The sequence below is a fragment of the Rosa chinensis genome, chromosome 6 (genome assembly GCF_002994745.2).
Source record: "Rosa chinensis cultivar Old Blush chromosome 6, RchiOBHm-V2, whole genome shotgun sequence".
Classification (NCBI taxonomy): domain Eukaryota; kingdom Viridiplantae; phylum Streptophyta; class Magnoliopsida; order Rosales; family Rosaceae; genus Rosa; species Rosa chinensis.
In genome coordinates this window covers 39,870,508-39,889,799 of record NC_037093.1, presented here as the reverse complement: position 1 = coordinate 39,889,799, position 19,292 = coordinate 39,870,508, and the positions used below count along the sequence as shown (strand labels likewise).

Genomic DNA, 19,292 nt, shown 5'->3' with positions numbered 1-19,292 from the left:
ATGCCCACAATTATGTTCATACCATATGGCATGGGGAGGGGACCATTAATTTAAGTATATTGAGACCCCAGACAAGGTTCAAATCATATAGGATAACTGAGGCTTCTGGTATTGATGAAGGTATTGAAGGCTACATTGCCCTAAAGGGAAAGGAAGCAGGACTCTGTTAGCCTAATATTTTCTCACCGGTTTTAAGTGCATCCACCAATGTCTTGTCGGCATCTTAGTTAGCTACGACCACATGTACAAATATTCTAATTCGAAGCATTTGTGATCCTAGCTAGCTATTACAGGATAGGAACGGATCGATTTAATTTCATGGCCAATACAATCCAATTATTTTGATATCAAAGTTATGGACGCAACTACACATTAATAATTGATGAGCTACGTACGGGGTTTATTTCTTTGTTGCAAATTCTTTTGGATAGTTAGCCGTACGTTTCTTGCAGCGGTGCCCTAGGAGATAAGTTAAGTGGTGCATGCATGAAATTAATGTTTCAAACATGCATGATTTGTTTTTCCCTCTTCCTTATATTTGAGGCAAATGTGTTCATAAATGCTGGATCTTTCGAGTAGCATGCAGCAAAATGGCAATTGCATAGTCTGCTTTCAATTTAGATGGAAAGCTTGAGACAAATGAGGAACATTTTGAGTGTTTGGCAACGAGGGTAATTAAATAGCAATGGGGAAATATCATATCATCTTTCGATGGTGATCCAATTAACACAGTTGAATGCATCTTGCAACTAGTAGCTCTTAAAACCTCAATACTTTTAAACCCTTGAGGTAGCCATTGTGAAGGATGGTGGAAAAATGGGTTAGGATTAGTCTTAATCCCCTCCAATGTAACAAGAAAAGAAAAAGATTCCTTTATGGGTGGGAAAATAGATTCACTTATTGGCAAGTGAATGCTAAAGAGATCATTGAAATAGGGTGTCCCTATGACTTTTCCAGACTTTGTGAGATATTGCGAGCAATATATTTTTTAGGGGCATTCGTGATGCAATTTCGATTGTACTTTTCCCCTAGCAGCCTGGTATATGTGACTTTAGAAAAGGTATTGCCGAGCATGGTGCATGGCTGTTTCCTCTACTCACAAGGATTCTTGTTGATGCCCAATGATCGTCAATATATCACGATTCTTTCATTTGATATGCATGAATAAGATTGATGTATTTTCTCAATTCTCAGCGAGCATTATTATATGGTGATAGCAACAAACTACAGATATTGACCGTAGAAATTATTTGATGAGGATCAAGACAACAATCAAATAATTCTTATAAGACGTAGGTATATTGGGCTATTACCATTCAACACATATTCTCCTAAGGCTGCTAGGAGATCAGAAGTCACAAAGGATTAGAAGAATATTTCTCCTACCTTTTCGGTGACTCAAAGCTATAAAGGAAGATTGCATAATCTAAACATCAAGAGGAAATCAAGGAAATCATACTCACTGATCTTGAGATGAAGATGTCTTTTAATTCATATCATTTTGCATGATTCTAAAGTGATATGCATAGCTTTTAATTGATCTGAAAATCTCATCTGATTTACAATGCTTACAAAATGCATATCCGATAGAGATATTGATTACAGTTAGAAAAAATTTGATTGCATATTCAAAACAGTTTTAAAACCTTTCCATGTTTATCTTATTCCGTGATTAAGAAGAGATTTGATCAAGGGGGAGTCTTGCTCCTTTATATAAGGTTTTCAAACTGATTTATGAAGGTAGAGTTTTTGGTATCAAAGGTCTTTTTCCTTGTGTTGCAAATGTTTACACAAATCATTTTCTGAAAAACTCTTTTTGCATGTTATATGTTTCGGTTCCTTGCATACTCTGTCACTTACATATTTCATTGTCAAGATCAGTGAGATGTTGAGATCTTGGAAGATAGACTTATATTGATTGTGTGATAATTAAGTAAGAAGTTAGATCAATTATAAATCAAGTTAGCATTTGTTGCTAAGAGAAAGTGATTGTTGTGAACAACACTACTAGTATGCTGTAAACTCATTTGATTTATAGTGGATTGATTTTCTCATGTTGGCTACGTTACAAGCCACGCAGTGAAGTTTCCTCAGTGGAGAGGTTTACACTGCGTTAGCAAATTGTTGTGTTGTCTTTGTGATGCATATTTGATTCTCAAAGCAGTTATCTTAACCTATTTGTTCTATCTAGTATTTACATAAGAACGGTAATGGGAAAAGATAAGAACAGTAATGGGAAAAGATTGCCAACTTTACAGGCAAAAAGAATAATCTAAGTTCGTCTAATTTCATTATCACCGAAAGGCGTTCGAGTCTTGTGGCCGGGTTGGCATAAGTCTACACATGCCTTACCAAAACAGTTATTCTTTCTCACTGTTCCAGATTTTGTAGGTTCATATTATCAGAGATTTACCACCATATATATGAACTCTTGCACAGCGCATGTATATATGACAACGACCAATATAAAACAAAAGGCTGAGAGAGAATGTAAAGAATTTTGGTTTTTGCATGATGATACTTTACGAACATAACAGATGGAATTGATGGCATCGCATGCAATTGGAGTACCTATAGATGAGGCTGGAATTTTATCAACCATTTCCATTATTTCACATCATCAATCAACAGATTGCGTAAAGAATTTGGTTATGCAGATAGCTTGATCGTATATGATCACAACTCAGACAATGGATGCGATGGATCATACCGACTAACCTCACGTCATGTCGACGTACCCGTATTTCTTCTTTTTTCTTTTTCTTCTTCCGGGTTACACGTAACCTAGCTTTTAACGTGTGAATGGACCACATTTGGAGATGATGGACTTAAATCCAAATCTATTTATTAATAAAAATATTTCAACCCGACTCGATCTAATAGTCGTTGATAGCTCAATTCAAATCTGTATCCGTATCTGGCGGATTAGCTATTTAAAAAAATGTTCATTGACCCAAAATCAGCCAAAATTATCACACTCACCTCAGCAACAGATTTTTATTCTCACTTACCCCATTTGAAGCAAAATGACTATTCTACCCTCAACTTAATTATTAAACTACAACCATTGACACACACACACAATCTCTCTCTCTCTCTCTCTCCAACGATGTCGGCATGTCCAGGACCAGGCCTTGATCGGCCATGGCCTGCACGTCGTCAGCGCCGGCGGGGCGGACGAAGGAGAGGGAAGCGAGGGAGTTCGTTCCACTGAAATTTTTGACGACTTGTTTGGCACCGGTGCTGCAGTCAACCGAGTTGAAGCCGCCGTCTCCGCAGTCAATTTCGCTCCTCCAAAAAAAAAATTTCTTCAATTCCTTGCATCTCTAAATATCTCTTGTTTTGTGTAAACCTCGAAAATAAAAATGCATTTCAAGTGACAAATGGTGCAATATTAATTTTTTTTAATCAAATTTTGACATATTCTAATTGTTGATGTCACAATAAGTTCAAAAATATTGTACATTAGTTATTCATATTTAATAGTGATTATATAGAAATCAAAGTACACAAATTGGGGATGTAGCTCAATTGGTAGAGCGTATGGATTGCATTCATAAGGTATGGGTTCAATTTCTTGCATCTCGAAAAACCTTTTATTTTGTATTGACATACCAGAAAAAATAAAATAAACCTTGAAGAACAAAAATATTTTTTGAGTGGCAAATGGTGCAATATTTGTTTTTTCATTATTGAAAAAATTGAGCTCTGACATATTTTAATTTGTTTTAAATACACACCTCTACCTACTTACTACACACTTCCTACTCAATACATCACCCATTTAATTTCTCTTCCTAATATTTTACTAAATACATAACTCAAAGTACCTAAAATATCCTTAATCTCAAAAACCATGAAATATCCTATTATTTGACTATATTAAAGTAGTGTTTGATATGATTAGTATATTGACATTTACTGAATGATCAGATTAATTACTTGTGTTAGTTATTGGGAAATCTATAAAAATTTATTATTGTTCCCTTCAAATAGATGACTAGAAATATGTTTTGTATTATTTGAGTTCTCATTCACCAAACACCCATGTTGATCAAGTATAAAATTATGAGTTGAACATTCAACCAAAACTATATCACCAGTTTCTCCACAGTGGCGGTGTCGAAACTACGAAGTTGTCATTGGAGGGCCAAACAAATTAACAATTACAAAGTTTTCTAACTGTGATATTTTATATTAGAAAATAAATTGATTAATCATAACATTTAGACAAAAAAAAAATAAAAAACTAAGCAAAAAACGGGAGACAAGCGATCTATTTTAAAAACATTTAATGCTATTGATTCTGAAATTCTAAATATTGTGGTTTCTCACCCCTAGTAATATTTTAATTACAATTTATTACGAAAAAAATCCAAAAATTAAATTAGATGGTTTCTAACATTATTCTTGTATTAAATGGGAAGGTCTTGTATATATAGTAATTTTTTGTGTACTTGTGTTTATCTAATTACTTATACATAATTATAGAATAATATAAGGAAAATATGACTTTTTTTTCCTTCTAATGCATAGGTGTCTGTTTTTGTCATTTAACCTATCTATAAAATCTGATTTGAAATATAAAATATTAGGGATGTGTATTAAGTAGTTAGAGGTCGTATATCAAACTACAGAAAATCCTAAGGCACCGCCGTCACCCTCGTACGCTGCCACCAAACCGCCACACCTTTGTCGGTTACAAATCTGCCCAACAATGCTTCAGAGCAACATCTTGGTATGAAATTGCAGAGGAATAGTCAACAACGAGACCTAACGAGCCCTAGTGGATATCGTGCTTGCTAAGAAACCTGCACGAATCTTTCTTTCTAAAACCCTAGCTCAGAAAAGCACCATTGACTTGATCACACGCCAAATTGGTTTCAAGGATAGCTTCTATGTCCCTCATGAGCAAGACTCGCAGGGACTTGCCATTCTATGGTCAGATAACACTCATGTTGATGTATGTAGCCACTCTCCTAATCAAATAGATGTTGAAATTGGTAAGCCTGGCACTGATTTGTGGAGATTCACTGGCTTCTATGGGGTGGCTGCATAGCAAGGTAGAGACCAGACATGGAAATTGATTTCATCCCTAGCAGCACAAAATTGTATATTGCCATGGTTGATGGCTGAGGACTTCAACGAGGTTATGACACACAGTTAGTTAGAGTTCCGGAGAACTATGACTAACTGTAGACTCGTTGATATGGGTTTTGTTGGTAGGGGTTCACCTGGTCAAACAGGCACACAAAAAAGAGGCTAGATTGAGGATTTCAAACTGTCCAATAGCGTAATAGATTTTCGTATAGCAGGGTTATTAGGCTCAGTCCTTCTGAGTCTGACCACAATCCTTTACTTGTTGAAAGCCTACAGTGAACAACCAAATCAAAGAAAAATAAATAGGCCCTTTCGTTTTGGGGAATGCTGCTTTGGCAGAGAGGATTGTTTGAACATCATCAAGCAAGAATTTGCCATGCCTACTACAGGTAATGCACTGCAGCAGATTGGAAATAAAACAAAGGCTCTTGGAGACAAATAGAGTAGAGGAAGCCACACGACGCTGTACAAAATTGTCAAAGTTGGCACCGTATTGGTTTCAATCAACAACAAACTGAGATGAGAGTGATTCAGGATAAGCTAAATGACTTGATGAAACTTCCTCATTCTCCTCAACTCTATGAAGAGCAAAGGAAGCTTCATGTTCGCTACAACCACTTACTCTCCTTGCAAGAGAAATATTGGAAGCAAAGATCTAGAGCCTTGTGGTTGAAGGAGGGGGACATAAACATTGCCTACTTCCATAGAAAAGCAAGTAACAGGAGAAGTCATAATACAATCAAGGGTCTGATGGATGAAAACAATGTTTGGCAAACTGAACCGCTTGAAGTGCAGAGGCTTCTTATAATTTACTTTCAGAACATCTTCTCGACAGAACATGTTAGCGAAGACGTCATTGCAATGGTGGTTATTGCTACTCCATGTCGAGTAACACAACAAATGAATGAAGCATTATTAGCTCCAACACGGATGAGAGAATCAAGTGTGCTCTCTTCCAAATGCATCATTCGAAAAGTCCTAGACCTGATTTTATGTCTCCTTTTTACTACCAGAAATATCGAGATATTGTCAATCAAGATATGTGTTTGGCAGTTCGAAACTTACTGACACGTGGTGAAATGTGGCCGAAATCAAACTACACTTATCTGTGTTCGATACCTAAAATTCAAAACCCTAAAGAGGCAATGTATTTTCGTCCCATCACTCTATGTAATGTCATTTGTAGAATCAGTTCCAAAGTTGTGGCTAATAGGCTTAAAGTCTGGCTACCGGACATTTTGTCTCCATTGCAAAGTGCCTTTGTCCCTGGCAGATTAATTTCAGATAACACTTTGGTGGCAAATGGAGCAACTCATTTCATACACAAACTGAGGCATCAGGAAGCAGGTTTCTTTTCTTTGAAGCTTGGCATTAGTAAGGCCTGTGACAGAGTACTTGACTGGTCTTTTATTTTTGCTATTCTGACAAAACTTGGTTTTGCCTCTCAATGGATTCAAATCATCATGAATTGTCTAACTTCTGTGGCTTATTCTTTTCTGCTTCATGGTGAACCTTCTCCTCTAATCACTACCAGGGGAATTCGATAGGGTGATCCATTATCATCCTATCTGTTTATATTATATAGTGAAGGACTATCAACACTCATATCACAGGCAGTACAATAGCAATCCATTTAAGGCCTTACCATGTGTCCTCAGGCCCCCACGCTGCACCATTTATTTTTTGCAAACGACAATATACTCTTTGGCTCTGTTCAATCGAGGAATGTGTGCACTACAAGTAGATTCTTGACACTCAAGAAAAAGCCTCAGGATAGAAGGTGAATTTTCAAAAAAAAAAAAAACAGTTTTGTTTTTAGCAACAATGTCATGGAGAGAAGACAACAAAAATTGGCTGCCATTTTAGGGGTTCAGTGTGTCAATGAGCATGATAAATACTTGGGTTTACGAAGGAAAGTTGGAAGATCCAAGTCTGCCATTTTTGCTTACATTTAAGATAAACTCACCAAGGAGCTGGTTAGTTGGAAAACCAAAATACTAAGTGCAGCAAGAAAAGAAATTCTCATCAAGGCAGTAGCTCAAACCATGCCTTTGTATGCGATGAACTGTTATTTATTACCAAAGTGTCTTTGTGATGACATCCATCAGCTTTGTGCTTCTTTCTTTTGGGGAGACACAGATGACAAAAAGAAAAAGAAAAAACACTGGAGGAGTTGGGAGAAACTATGCCTAACAAAGAATGAAGGTGCAAATGGGGTTTAAGAACCTTTATGCTTATAACCTTGCTATGCTTGGTAAACAGGGGTGGAGACTAATTTCAAACCCTCACTCTTTAATTGCAAGATTGTATAAAGCCAGGTTTTATCCAAATGGCTCTTTTTGGAATGCAGACTTGGGTGACTCTCCATCATTCTCTTGGAGGAGCATCCTTTAGGGAAGGCCGGTACTCAAAGCCAATGTACAATGGTGCATCGGCAATGGAACCCATGTTAGCATTTGGCATGATTAGTGGATTCCAAACTGTCAACAAGTCGTACTCCAAAAGCCTTCGGGATGTGTCTTTGATATTGTCTCCAACTTGATTGACTCCACTACAAGGCAGTGAATTCCAGCTACAGTCCATGCCATCTTCCCACATGAGATTGCTCAAAACGTACTATGCATTCCTCTTAGCCGTAGACATTTGCTTGATAAACTTTGTTGCAGCCCAGAATAGAGAGGCTTTTATATAGTTAAAACTGCATACTGGATAGCTAGAACAAAAGTGCTGGAGAATGTACTTGCCTCCACCTCCCAAGGAGACCCTTTTAAAGAATTGTGGAAAAGAGTTTGGTAAGCAAAAGTGCTTGGTAAAATACAAATTTGTATCTGGAGAGCTTGTTCGAATCTATTACCTACAAGAGCTAAACTGAGCACGAAGTGATATATGGGAGACTTGCACTGCCCCTTATGTCCTCATCCATATGAGGATGTAGCTCATGTCCTCTGTAAGTGTCCTATTGCAACCTCTATCTTAACTGCCCCTCCTTGCCTAATATTGATTTCAAGGAACGGATGCTCGAACATGCATTGCATATGAAGAAAGAAGCCTTTGCAAGGCTATTGATGATTATTTGGGCCTTGTGGAAGAATAACATGCTGTGGAATAACACCAAGCAATCTGCAGATGAGTTGGTTCTTAGTTCGTTGGCTTGGCTTGAAGATTTCAGCCAGGTGAATAAGATTACCAAACCGAACCAACAGAAACAAAAAAACCAATTGGAAACCAGCCACTCAAGGAAGATGGAAGCTCAACATGGACGGCAGCTTTCTTCCCAATATAACTCATGGAGGTGTAGGAGGCATATTGCGAGATTATTTAGGAACTTTCAGAGCTGCATTTGCAACTCCAGTTCATCATGTGGCCTTAGCAAAACATGTGGAGCTCTGTGTCATCAAAGAAGGGCTAAAGCTTTTGCAACACCTACAGGTCAGCAATGTCGTCATTGAAACAGATTGCCTAGAGGCCGTTTCCAACATTGCAGACACATAGGTTACTCATGTCAATGAAGAAGGAATTATTGATGACATTCATCATGAACTGCACTTAATGCCTAGCATCACTATACAGCATGCATCTAGAATTTGTAATCGAGTGGTGCACTGTTTTTAGCCAACTCTGCTTATGAAGCCAGTATGGCTTGAACACCCTCCAGACTTTGTCCTAGAGTTTATCAAAGGTGATTGTAAACATTTGGGGTGATCAATCCCTCATTTTTAATGAAGTTGATCGTTTTGATTCAAAAAAAAAAAAAAGTAGTTAGAGGTCTGTATTTAAAATTTCTCAGAAATCAAAGTATTCAAATATTTCAAATTGGGGGGTAGCTCAATTGGTAGAGGGCGTAGAGCGTCTGGATTGCATTCATGCAACTTTCACAGTTTATTCTAATAAATTTTTCTTGGTAGACTTCTTATAAGAACTACTCTCTTTTAGGGTTCAATTCCTTGCATCTCCAAATAATTTTTCTTTCTTTATCTAAATTTAAAAAGATCCCCTTTTTTCCGATACAATTATAAAAAATAAAAATAAAAAAAGATAAAAACTCCGTTTAGATGACATGAAGCCCGTTAGTGTGAGACAGTTTAAGGGGGGTGTATTCATTTAAGAGTCCACAAGATTTTTTTGTATTTTGAAAGTTTATGGGTATTCAATTGAGATTTTAAACAATCCTTTAAAACATTGATGTATTCAATTAAGATTTAGAATTATCCATTCAAATCTGCAGATATTCAAAAGTATACGGATTTTTTAAGGATTTTATTAAATGCTGAATTTTAGAGGATTTTATAGTGCATTTTACCCATGATATTTTGATGGATTCTTTCTCACTCAAAAAATGAAGAACCTCTTCACCAAAAAAAAAAAAAAAAAACAACTTTCAATAGGTGACACTCATCCATTTTGTCTTAGAACTATCTTCCCACTATCCTCCTCTGCCTCTGCCTTTGCTTTCATCTAATAATTTTTTTTAATTTTTATCACTATAGCTCTGGAAGCCTTAATCCTTCTAGCTAATTAAGCTCACTTTCAATGGTATTGTTAAGATGATACATACACACATGTTTATTTGAATATGAAATAAATTATGTCATTAGTTTACTACTTTATTTTTTATGTAATATTTTGGCTGATTAGTTTTCTCTTATTATTCATATATCATTATATACAACATAAAGAATGGTTGATTGCCACAGATACACGCACACACACACACACATACTTTTTTGTCATTGAAATAGCATTATAGTTGGATTCATACATCCATTGCTTTTAAAGAAGAAGAAAAATTGACCTATCAAAAACATCATAAGGACTTGTAAAATCTAAACAAATACCAGTAAATCAATCAATTAGAAATTTAGAATCAATCAGAGTCCATGTAGAATTTAAACAATTTGTGGATTAAGTAAATCCATGGATTATAAAAACTCAAACAAAATCTTTTAAAATCTGAATTGAATACACCCCCCTAAATCTCATCGCCTCTACCCCGAAAATATAAATGGAAATCCAGGACCCATTTCTTTTTCTCACCATTTAACTGGCCCTGAGGGCTACCAAGCCACACAACCCTTTTGCCTCCCTAGATGCAACTTTCAAGATGCAAAGACGCCTCCACAACGTGAAAAGTAGGGTTGAATGGCAAAGAAACAGTGAGACTGACATAGTTTGGAACATGGGTGAGGTTGCCTATCGTTTTCATTGTCTTGCCCATAACTTCACTGAACAACAATTTCAATGGAAAAAAAAATGAAGTGTCCCTTTTCTCTTCCACATATTCGAACATGAGTGCCTGCATCTCCTAATTCCCTCCTCATTAGGTAAGACAGAAATTATAACATGCTTTACTTAAAGTGGAAGTCACCGACTTTGAGGCACCATAAATGGGAATAGGATTTATCCAAAGATAATGCTCATCATTTATTTGCAACATCAAGCACAGTGTTCATCCACATTTAGGGACCAGACCATAATAGCCTATATGGATGCCGACTTAATTCTAAGATTCCATTAGACAGTATCATTTTGCGTTAAGTGCCCCTTTTCTCTCATTGATCAGAAAAGGAAAAGATCCTGACAATGAGGAATTGAGGTGATCGACGTCTTAGGGATATCTGAAAAATACAGAAGTAGTGGAACAGAATATATATAACAGAGCCATTAAAGCTATCTTAAAGCACTAACACAGGATCAATAACTTCAGAAAAGCTACTTCACTCTGCAGACATGGCAGCTTTGTAAAGGTACTTCATGCTTTGCTTTCCTAACAAAGCTGTTTGTCGATTTGGTGGCACTAGTTAATGAAAGAAGTAATGAATATCAATAACACGAATGAATAATGGAAACGAAAGACCATCACATCTTTCTGAAATAGTGGAATTATATCACATTCAGAAGCTGCGTAACCTGCATTACAATAATATTGAGGATAATCTGTGCACACCAGATTTTGACTTCTCAGGGATCCAGAAAATACAGTAGTGTATCAGAGCCCGCAAGCTATCTCAAAACACTAAAACAGCACTAATCACTTCAAAGCTACCTTACAGTATATGTATTTCATGGTATAATCTTATGATATATATATTAATATATATATATATATATTTTTTTTTATGGTATACTTTACTTTTGTACTGTTCCCATTCGAAGCCAAAGTAGCAGATATGGCAGTTCTGTAAAGGTCATGTTTTTCTGCACCACGATAACATATTCAGAATGCGTGGCACTAATTAACGAAACAAGTACTGATCATAACAAATATAAGCAAGTAATGCTAATACATCACATCCTTCCATTCCGGTGGAAACACATCATATTGCATAATTAATGAAACAAGTAATGAACATAATGAATATAATCAAGTAATGCTAATGCATGATTATGCATCACATCCTTCCATAGTAGTGGAAACACATCATATTGCATAAGCAGTTTGACCTGCATTACAATGAGATTCAGTATAGTCTGCTCATAAGACAAATCACTCACGAAAAGAAAAACCATCAATTTTGACCAAATATGCACACTAGAATAAATAAGTTATAAGCCTGTAAGCTATCTTGTATTTGCGCAAGCAAGGAAGAATGTCTACCTATTGCAAATCAGTACATTAATCTTGACATTGTTGATTATTATGCTTCATTTATTTTCTCTAAAAACCTAAGTGTGGATAATTTAAAGTTAGAAAATAGGATTCGGTGGAGTGAAACATCACATCTTGCCAGAAGTATAAAGCAAATGCAATTTTGCCACCCAAAGGACCTACTTAATTTGGAATGAAGCTTTACATAAAGTAAAGAACATATGCATCCTTGACCTTTTCTTTTTGTTTGAGGATCATTGTGACTCTGAACACAAAAATATAAACTGATTAGCAAAGCAGATATTTACTGAGTTAAGAAATGTTCTACCAGACTACCCAAATTTTGGAGACTTAAAAATTTAAGACATCTATCGTCATTTGTCACTCCATCAAAGAAATGTTAGACAAATACGGTATAAAACTTGCACGTTAATCCAAGCTTCTCTACTTATCACAATATAAAAAAATAAAAATAAAAACACCTATTTGCAGTCTAATGTATACACATCAACGTTGGATTGGAACTAAATAATTACTGCAATGACACCAAAAGAAAGCCCTGCAAACCTGAGGAAAATTAGAGTTTCTCCAACATTAATTTGATAGACAAAAACAATTTGTATGTCAATCACCATCTTGTACAGAGGAGAACGAGAGAAAGGGAGGGAGAAAAATATACAATTGACGTATATCCCAAAACTAATTCATGAACATCTGAACTTACTTGTTCTCAATTGCACAAAGTGTTCACTGTTATTTTATCTGGTGGCCGGCTCAGAAGGAGGGATTTTGTAAGCGGCCAAGCATTAGTACAGTAATGATCGGCCGCTCCACAAAACTTATTAGTATTCAATCTAAAGCTATTGCAGTCCCACTGCTCCCAAGGCTGTGGACCATGGTAGACGTCTCATTGATGAAAGAACACACTGCCTGTTAGCTTCATTATCATCTAAAGAAAAGGAGCCCAGAATGTAACTGTAAGATCACTACTTCCTTTAATCTTTTGACAAAAGAATTATATTCTAACACTTTCTTTCACTAGTCAGTGTGACACTAGCCATAATATAAAAAAAAAAATTCTCGTAAGAGTAAAACAGAAGAACCTTACCCTTCCACTGCTTCAACCCTTTCTTCTGTAAAGATATATTTGCCTTATCAGAGTGTTGCTTCCAATCACTGACAAAAGAATTTGTTCCAATACCTGTTCTTTCACAAGACATGTTTCTTGCTGCTACACGAAGTTGATGTATTTCATAATGTGCTTTTCTGATTCTATCTTCAAGTCTGATCTTCAGAAGATTGGCCAGAATTGCTTGGGGCATTCACATACAGTGCCACTCCTTTATATCATTAATATTTCTTCCCATACATCGCATAGGGTGGATCATTGTGTACGAGACCATTGTCATATGTTCATAGCCCATCAGAAACTGCTGACACCTGTTCATTTAAACAATTCAAAACTCCATAAATTTCTTTTCTTTCCTCATGTCTTGTATCGTGGGCAAGAAATTCATCTATCTTGTTCCCCATTTGGATTGAGCTACAACCAGGAACCTTTTCTATCCCCTGTTGTCTCATAACTTGCCGATAGATCAGCACATCTTTCCACTGTCCGACTGATGCACTCAAATTGGAAACTAGAGTTAAATAGCTGGGATTTTCCGGTTCCTGCTCTATAATCCGCCTGGTTACAGACTCCACCAGATCTCCATTTCCATGAATCTTACAGGAACCCAGTAGACTGGCCCAAATTACAGCATTTGGCTCCAAATGCATGTTTTCTACAAACCTGAGTGCTTCTTCCAACTTCCCAGCTCTACCTAGAAGATCAACCATGCACCCATAATGCTCTATTCGGGGCTTGATGTCAAACTCGTGTTCCATCTGATAAAAAATTATTTTGCCCTCGTCTACCAGCCCTCCATGAGTGCAAGCTGATAAAGCCACAATGAAAATCACATCATCTGGTTTATGTCCGCTTAAACACATTGTTTCAAAGAGAGCTAATGCTTCCCTGCACCACCCATTAACAGCTAGACCTGAAACCATTGTCGTCCATGTAATTATACATCTTTGTTCCATCTCATCAAAAACAGCTTTTGCATTTTCTACATCTCCACACTTTGCATACATGTCTATTAGAGCATTTCCTAAAGGTACAGACATGTCAAACTTGTTTCTCTTAACATAAGACTCGATCCATTTTCCATGTTCAAGAGAACCCAAGTGAGTACATGCCGATAGTACACTGATCAAAGTACTCTGATCAGGCCTGCACTTGCCATCTATCAACATCTCACGGAAAACAGAAAGAGCTTGATCAAACATGTGGTTATGAACATAACCTGCAATCATAGCATTCCACGATACAACATTTTTAACCGGCATCTGACTGAACAAGTTCCTGGCTGATTCAACATCTCCAATGGCGGTGTATCCAGACACCATGGCGGTCCAAGAAACCACTGTTTTCTCCGGCATTTGTTCAAACAGACACCGAGCTGAGCTCATATCACCCAACCGCATATAAGCAGTGATCAATGAATTCCAGGAAACATCATTTCTTTCTGGCATTTCCTCAAAAACCGAATGCGCCAACTCCATGTTTCCGGCCTTGGAAAGACCAGAAACAACAGAGTTCCATGTCACAATGTTCTTCTTCGGCACCGAATGAAACAACCTCATTGCAGGCTCTATCCTACCACGAGTCATGTAAGCAGCAATCATGGAATTCCAAGAGACCACATCTCTCTCGGCCATTTCATCAAACACCTGGCGTGCAGAACCAAACTCAAAACCGCCTGCACATTTGGCGTAGAAATCCAAAAGGGTGTTCTGAACAAAGACGCTGGAGCCGAAACCAAGCTTGACAATGTCACCATGAACCACTTTCCCATCCTCAAGGGCCTCAAAAGATTCAAAACACCTGAGAAGAAAAGTGAAAGTATAACCATTCGGCACAATCCTTAACGTCTTCATTTGATCGTAGACTCGCAATGCGTCTACTCGGGTCTTTCCTATGAAGCATTTTATGATTGTGTTGTAAGCCACAACATTGGGGGAGCAAGAAGTTTGGAAAATGGAATAAGCGTAATGAAGAAAACCCAGTTGCGAGGAGAGAGTGAGGAGCTTGGGAAGCAAAAAGCTGCTGTGTTGTAGTCCATGGATGAATATCTGAAGGTGGCTCTGTTTCAGTTGTTTCAGAGACTTGCAGTCCTGCAGGATTTTCAGCAGTTTTTGATGCATAGTGATTGTGGTTGGGTCCTGTTTCTTCAAAAGACAGTTATATATATTCTCGTTGGAGATCAAGAATAGCAATAGGTCTTGAATCTCTTGATACTTGATATTGGTATTGTATTTGGTGTTACATGTGTGTGCATTTAACTTATGATCATGTGCATGCTCTCCTTTCTTAGGTATCAATTTTTTGGTTTAATGTAAAAGAAAGTTCAACTTATTAATAAAATTTATTTGATAATATGATTATGTTACTGGTAGGATGATAGCGGTATCTAAAAAAAATGTGTTGACAGATAATAGTGTCATTATATAGTTTACTCATGCTTCTATTAAGAAATTGCAAAATTATAGTTTTTTTTTTTCTTTTTTTTTTTTCAATGCAAAAAGATTATAATTAAAGATTGAATGTCAAACAAAAGGAATTTAAAGACAGTGCTTGGAGTTGGTTTTTTTTTTTTTTAAATTTGTTGTTGGTCATCTCCTCACTACAGAACAAAAGTATTTTACCATTATAACTTTATAAGCATGATGAGGCAAGAGAAAAGTCACACGTATAGAGCTTTGGCTTTGATTTTGCCATGCTGGTTTTAGACGATTACGGTGGTATCTTTGTGGCTTCGGTTTCATCAATAATGGAGGTCAAGCTCACCTTCAATGATGAGCGTCTCAACAATGGAGGTCATGCCTCGATGATCTTTGATTGATGAGGAGTTGAGGACATCACCTAAGGCAAGGGTCTTTTGGAGGGTAGCAAAATTAGGAAGACAGTAATGGACAAAACAATGAAGATGATAGTGAAGAAGGCTACTCTAACGGTGGAAATGCCTCTATGAGTTTTGATTGATGAGCGTCTCAACAATGCAGGTCATGCCTCTATGAGCTTTGATTGATGAGGACATCGCCTAAGGCAAAGGGTCTTTTGGAGGGTAGCAAAGATAGGAAGACGGTAATGGACACAACCATGAAGATGATAGTGAAGCAGGCTACTCTATCGGTGGAAAGCCTCATTCGTCCATTCCAAACCGTGTCACAAAGTTGACCCAAACTAAGACATGTTAGTGTGAGTCATCGTTCCCTATTAGGAATAGACTACAAGGGAATATATTGTTGTAATTACTTACCTTGTATAGGTTGTGTAGTACAGTAGTACACAATAGTTGTAGTACGATTGTAATCTGTTTATATACACTACAGAATAGGTGTAATAATCTATCAGAAATTTATTCTCTCTACCTTGTTTTATTTGAATTAGTATCAGAGCAAAGATCCGAGAGGACTTTGTCTCTTTATCTTAATTTTCAGACTATCATCATCGTTTGTCTGCACCCTAGGCGTCCGTCAAAGAACGACCGGTGTCTTCTTCTTTGACTTCGGCGACACCCTCTCATCTCCAGTTCGGCCCCATTGTCTGCACCAGGAGAAGAGCCGCTGGTTTCCAGATCGTGTTCAAACCAGACCTATCGATTTTTCCAGATCCGGCGTCGCTGCATCACATCTCTCCGGCGTCGCTGCATCACTTCCAGGTCGATCGATTCCAGCGTCGCTGCCCAGTTCACGGCAGCACTCAGACCGATCCAGCCAGTTCGGCCCTCCTCGATTCAGATGTCTCCGATCCTCTTCGGTTCGTTCTCCGGCACTTCCAGGTCGATCGACTCCAGCCCAATCTACGGATCGATCCTCACCTCCAGATCGATTCCTCACCTTCAGATCAATCGCTCTCGATCTCTCCTCGCATCTATCTCGACCTTCAGTGAGTCAACTCGCCTCCTTCAGTGAGTCAACCCACCTACATCAGTGAGTCCACTCGTCCCAACTCGGTCAACCGACTCGGTCCACACATCCAGCTCGGTCAACCAGGTTTCAAAAAAAAAAAAATTGTTGTTACTATTGTTATTCTTATTTCCGCTGCGCACTTTGGGAGTGTATTTTTCTATTTTATTACTGCAATGGGTGGTGATGACAGTGAAGGTCAGGGTTCTAAGGCCAATGAGGTTCAGAAAGTTGAGGTATCTGTTAAGAGCTCAGAAGGTGGTTCTTTTGGAGGTACTAAACTCACTGGTACCAATTTCCGAACATGGAAGAAGATTATGTCCGTTTATCTTCGTGGGATACACAAGATGGGACATGTGACAGGAACAATCAAGGTTCCTCGTGAAGATGACATAGAAGCTTATGCTAAGTGGGAAGATGATGATGGGCTTGTAATGTCTATTTTATTTAGAGCCATGACTGATGATGTGCTACAGATGGTAGAGGAATGTGAAATTGCTGAGGAAATATGGAAGACGTTGGGAGATCTCTATACAAATGAGTCTGATTTTATACAGGTTCATGAACTGATGTGCAAAGCTACAGGAATGCAACAGAATGGGCAACCAGTGTCAGTGTTTTTCACCAAGCTGAAGAATGTATGGGCTAAAATTGATCAGAAGCGTCCTTGCAAAATCAAGAATCAGGAAGATCTTGTGTGGTACCAGAAGGAGAAGGAGCTAGAAAGGGTTCATGTCTTCCTGAGAGGGCTTGATGAGAAGTATAGCAGTGCCAAGGGAGAATTGCTCAAAATGACAGATCCTCCTAGTTTGAATGCAGCTTTTACATACATCCGCAAGGATGAGTCTCAGCAGGAAAGTGTCAAACATGCACAGGTTGAAGTCTCTAGCCTAACCATTCAAGCCAAGGCACCTGTACCTTTCCTTCAGCAACAGAGTTCAGCCCCACTGCATCAGCAAGGTTTCCCACAAGGCTTCACCAACCGTCCTCGTCCTCAATGCTCCTATTGCAACGATCTTGGGCATGTTCGGGAGACTTGTTGGAAGTTGAACCCACACCTTAAACCTAAAAAGCAAGGTTATCGCCTTAAGGGCAAAGCAGCTGCGGTTCACTTGGTCCAAGAACCGGATTTCTATGGAGTGGCTGGCCAAGATCATCATACAGCAGGTGGAGCTACCCCTACAGCCTCTATAGCTGGTCGAGGTAAAATTGGTATGGCTTTACAGATTTCTAACTTTGTTGGTTCTGATACATGGATTATTGATTCTGGTGCCTCCGACCATATGACTTATGACAAATCATATTTTACTGAATTGTCTTCCCCATCAGTGTCCTATGTAACCAATGCCAATGGTGAGGCTTTTCCTGTGTTAGGGTCAGGGTCGGTGCGTCTTACTCCTACTTTAGAACTTCACAATGTGTTATATGTGCCTGACTTATCTCATCACTTGATATCTGTCCCACAATTGAACACTGAGTCTAAATGCTCTGTAACCTTTTATCCTATGTATGTGATTTTTCAAGATCTTCTCACCAGGGAGATAGTCGGTCGGGGGTATCTGAGGGGCAGGTTGTTCCATCTGGATCAGACATACGCAGGAGAGAAACCAGGAGCACAGTCCCGATCCGCTTTGACTTCGACTTCTAATAAGCTAAGTGAGATTTGGTTGTGGCATCGCCGTTTAGGGCATCCATCTTTTAGTCTTATGAAGAAAACCATGCCTACTCTGTTTATTGGTGTGGATGAGTCAGTTTTACATTGTAAAACATGTGTTTTGGCCAAGAGTCATCGTGCTACTTATTCTTCTAGTATTTCTAATAAAAGTGTCATTCCTTTTGAGTTGATTCATTCTGATGTTTGGGGACCTTCTAGGGAGCCTACTGTATCGGGTATGCGATATTTTGTGTTGTTTGTTGATGATTGTACAAGATTGTCATGGGTTGCTCTTCTTAAAACAAAAGATGAAGTCTTCCCCGCTTTTCAAACCTTTCGTAATCTTGTTCAAACACAATATCATAGCACCATTAAAGTCCTTCGTTCTGACAATGGGGGGGGGGGGGGGGGGAGTATGTTAATCATGTGTTCCAAGAGTTTTTTAACATTCATGGGATTGTTCACCAAACCACGTGTCCACAAACACCAGAACAGAATGGAGTGTCCGAACGGAAAAACCGTCATTTACTTGATATGGCTCGTGCCCTTCTTTTTAGTGCTCATATGCCTAAGTATCTATGGGGCGATGCTATACATGCTTCCTCTCATCTTATCAATCGTCTTCCATCTAGTGTCCTTCAGGGCAAAATTCCATTTGAGGTTCTCGCCTCTCATGTCTCCTTACCATCCTTTCATAATCTTCCAGCTCGTGTTTTTGGTTGTGTTGCCTTTGTCCATGTACTAAAAAATCAGCAGTCTAAGTTGGATGCCCGGGCCCTTAAGTGTGTGTTTGTTGGCTACGGCGGTCATCAGAAGGGGTACAAGTGCTATCATCCACCCACCAGAAAGTATTATGTCACTATGGATGTTACTTTCTTTGAAGACATGAGTTATTTCTCCTCTTCAGATACAGCTCTTCAAGGGGAGAATTCATATTTT

The 19,292-nt window shown here is 38.2% G+C and overlaps 1 protein-coding gene across 2 annotated transcripts; it reads right to left on the bottom strand.

Moving 5' to 3' along the window:
* Positions 1 to 11,312: 11,312 nt before the first annotated feature.
* On the bottom strand, positions 11,313 to 15,099 carry LOC112173203 (pentatricopeptide repeat-containing protein At1g08070, chloroplastic). Of its 2 annotated transcripts, none has more exons than XM_040508007.1 (2): positions 12,795 to 15,099; positions 11,313 to 12,635 (listed from the first exon to the last, which is right to left on the bottom strand). In XM_040508007.1, exon 1 carries the CDS (start codon positions 14,933 to 14,935, stop codon positions 13,100 to 13,102), a length of 1,836 nt encoding a protein of 611 aa, XP_040363941.1. In that variant the 5' UTR covers positions 14,936 to 15,099; the 3' UTR covers positions 11,313 to 12,635; positions 12,795 to 13,099. The 2 variants fall into 2 exon arrangements, with proteins under 2 accessions (XP_040363941.1, XP_040363940.1); XM_040508006.1 differs by having other exon boundaries at positions 11,317 to 11,541; positions 12,411 to 15,099.
* Positions 15,100 to 19,292: the final 4,193 nt, after the last annotated feature.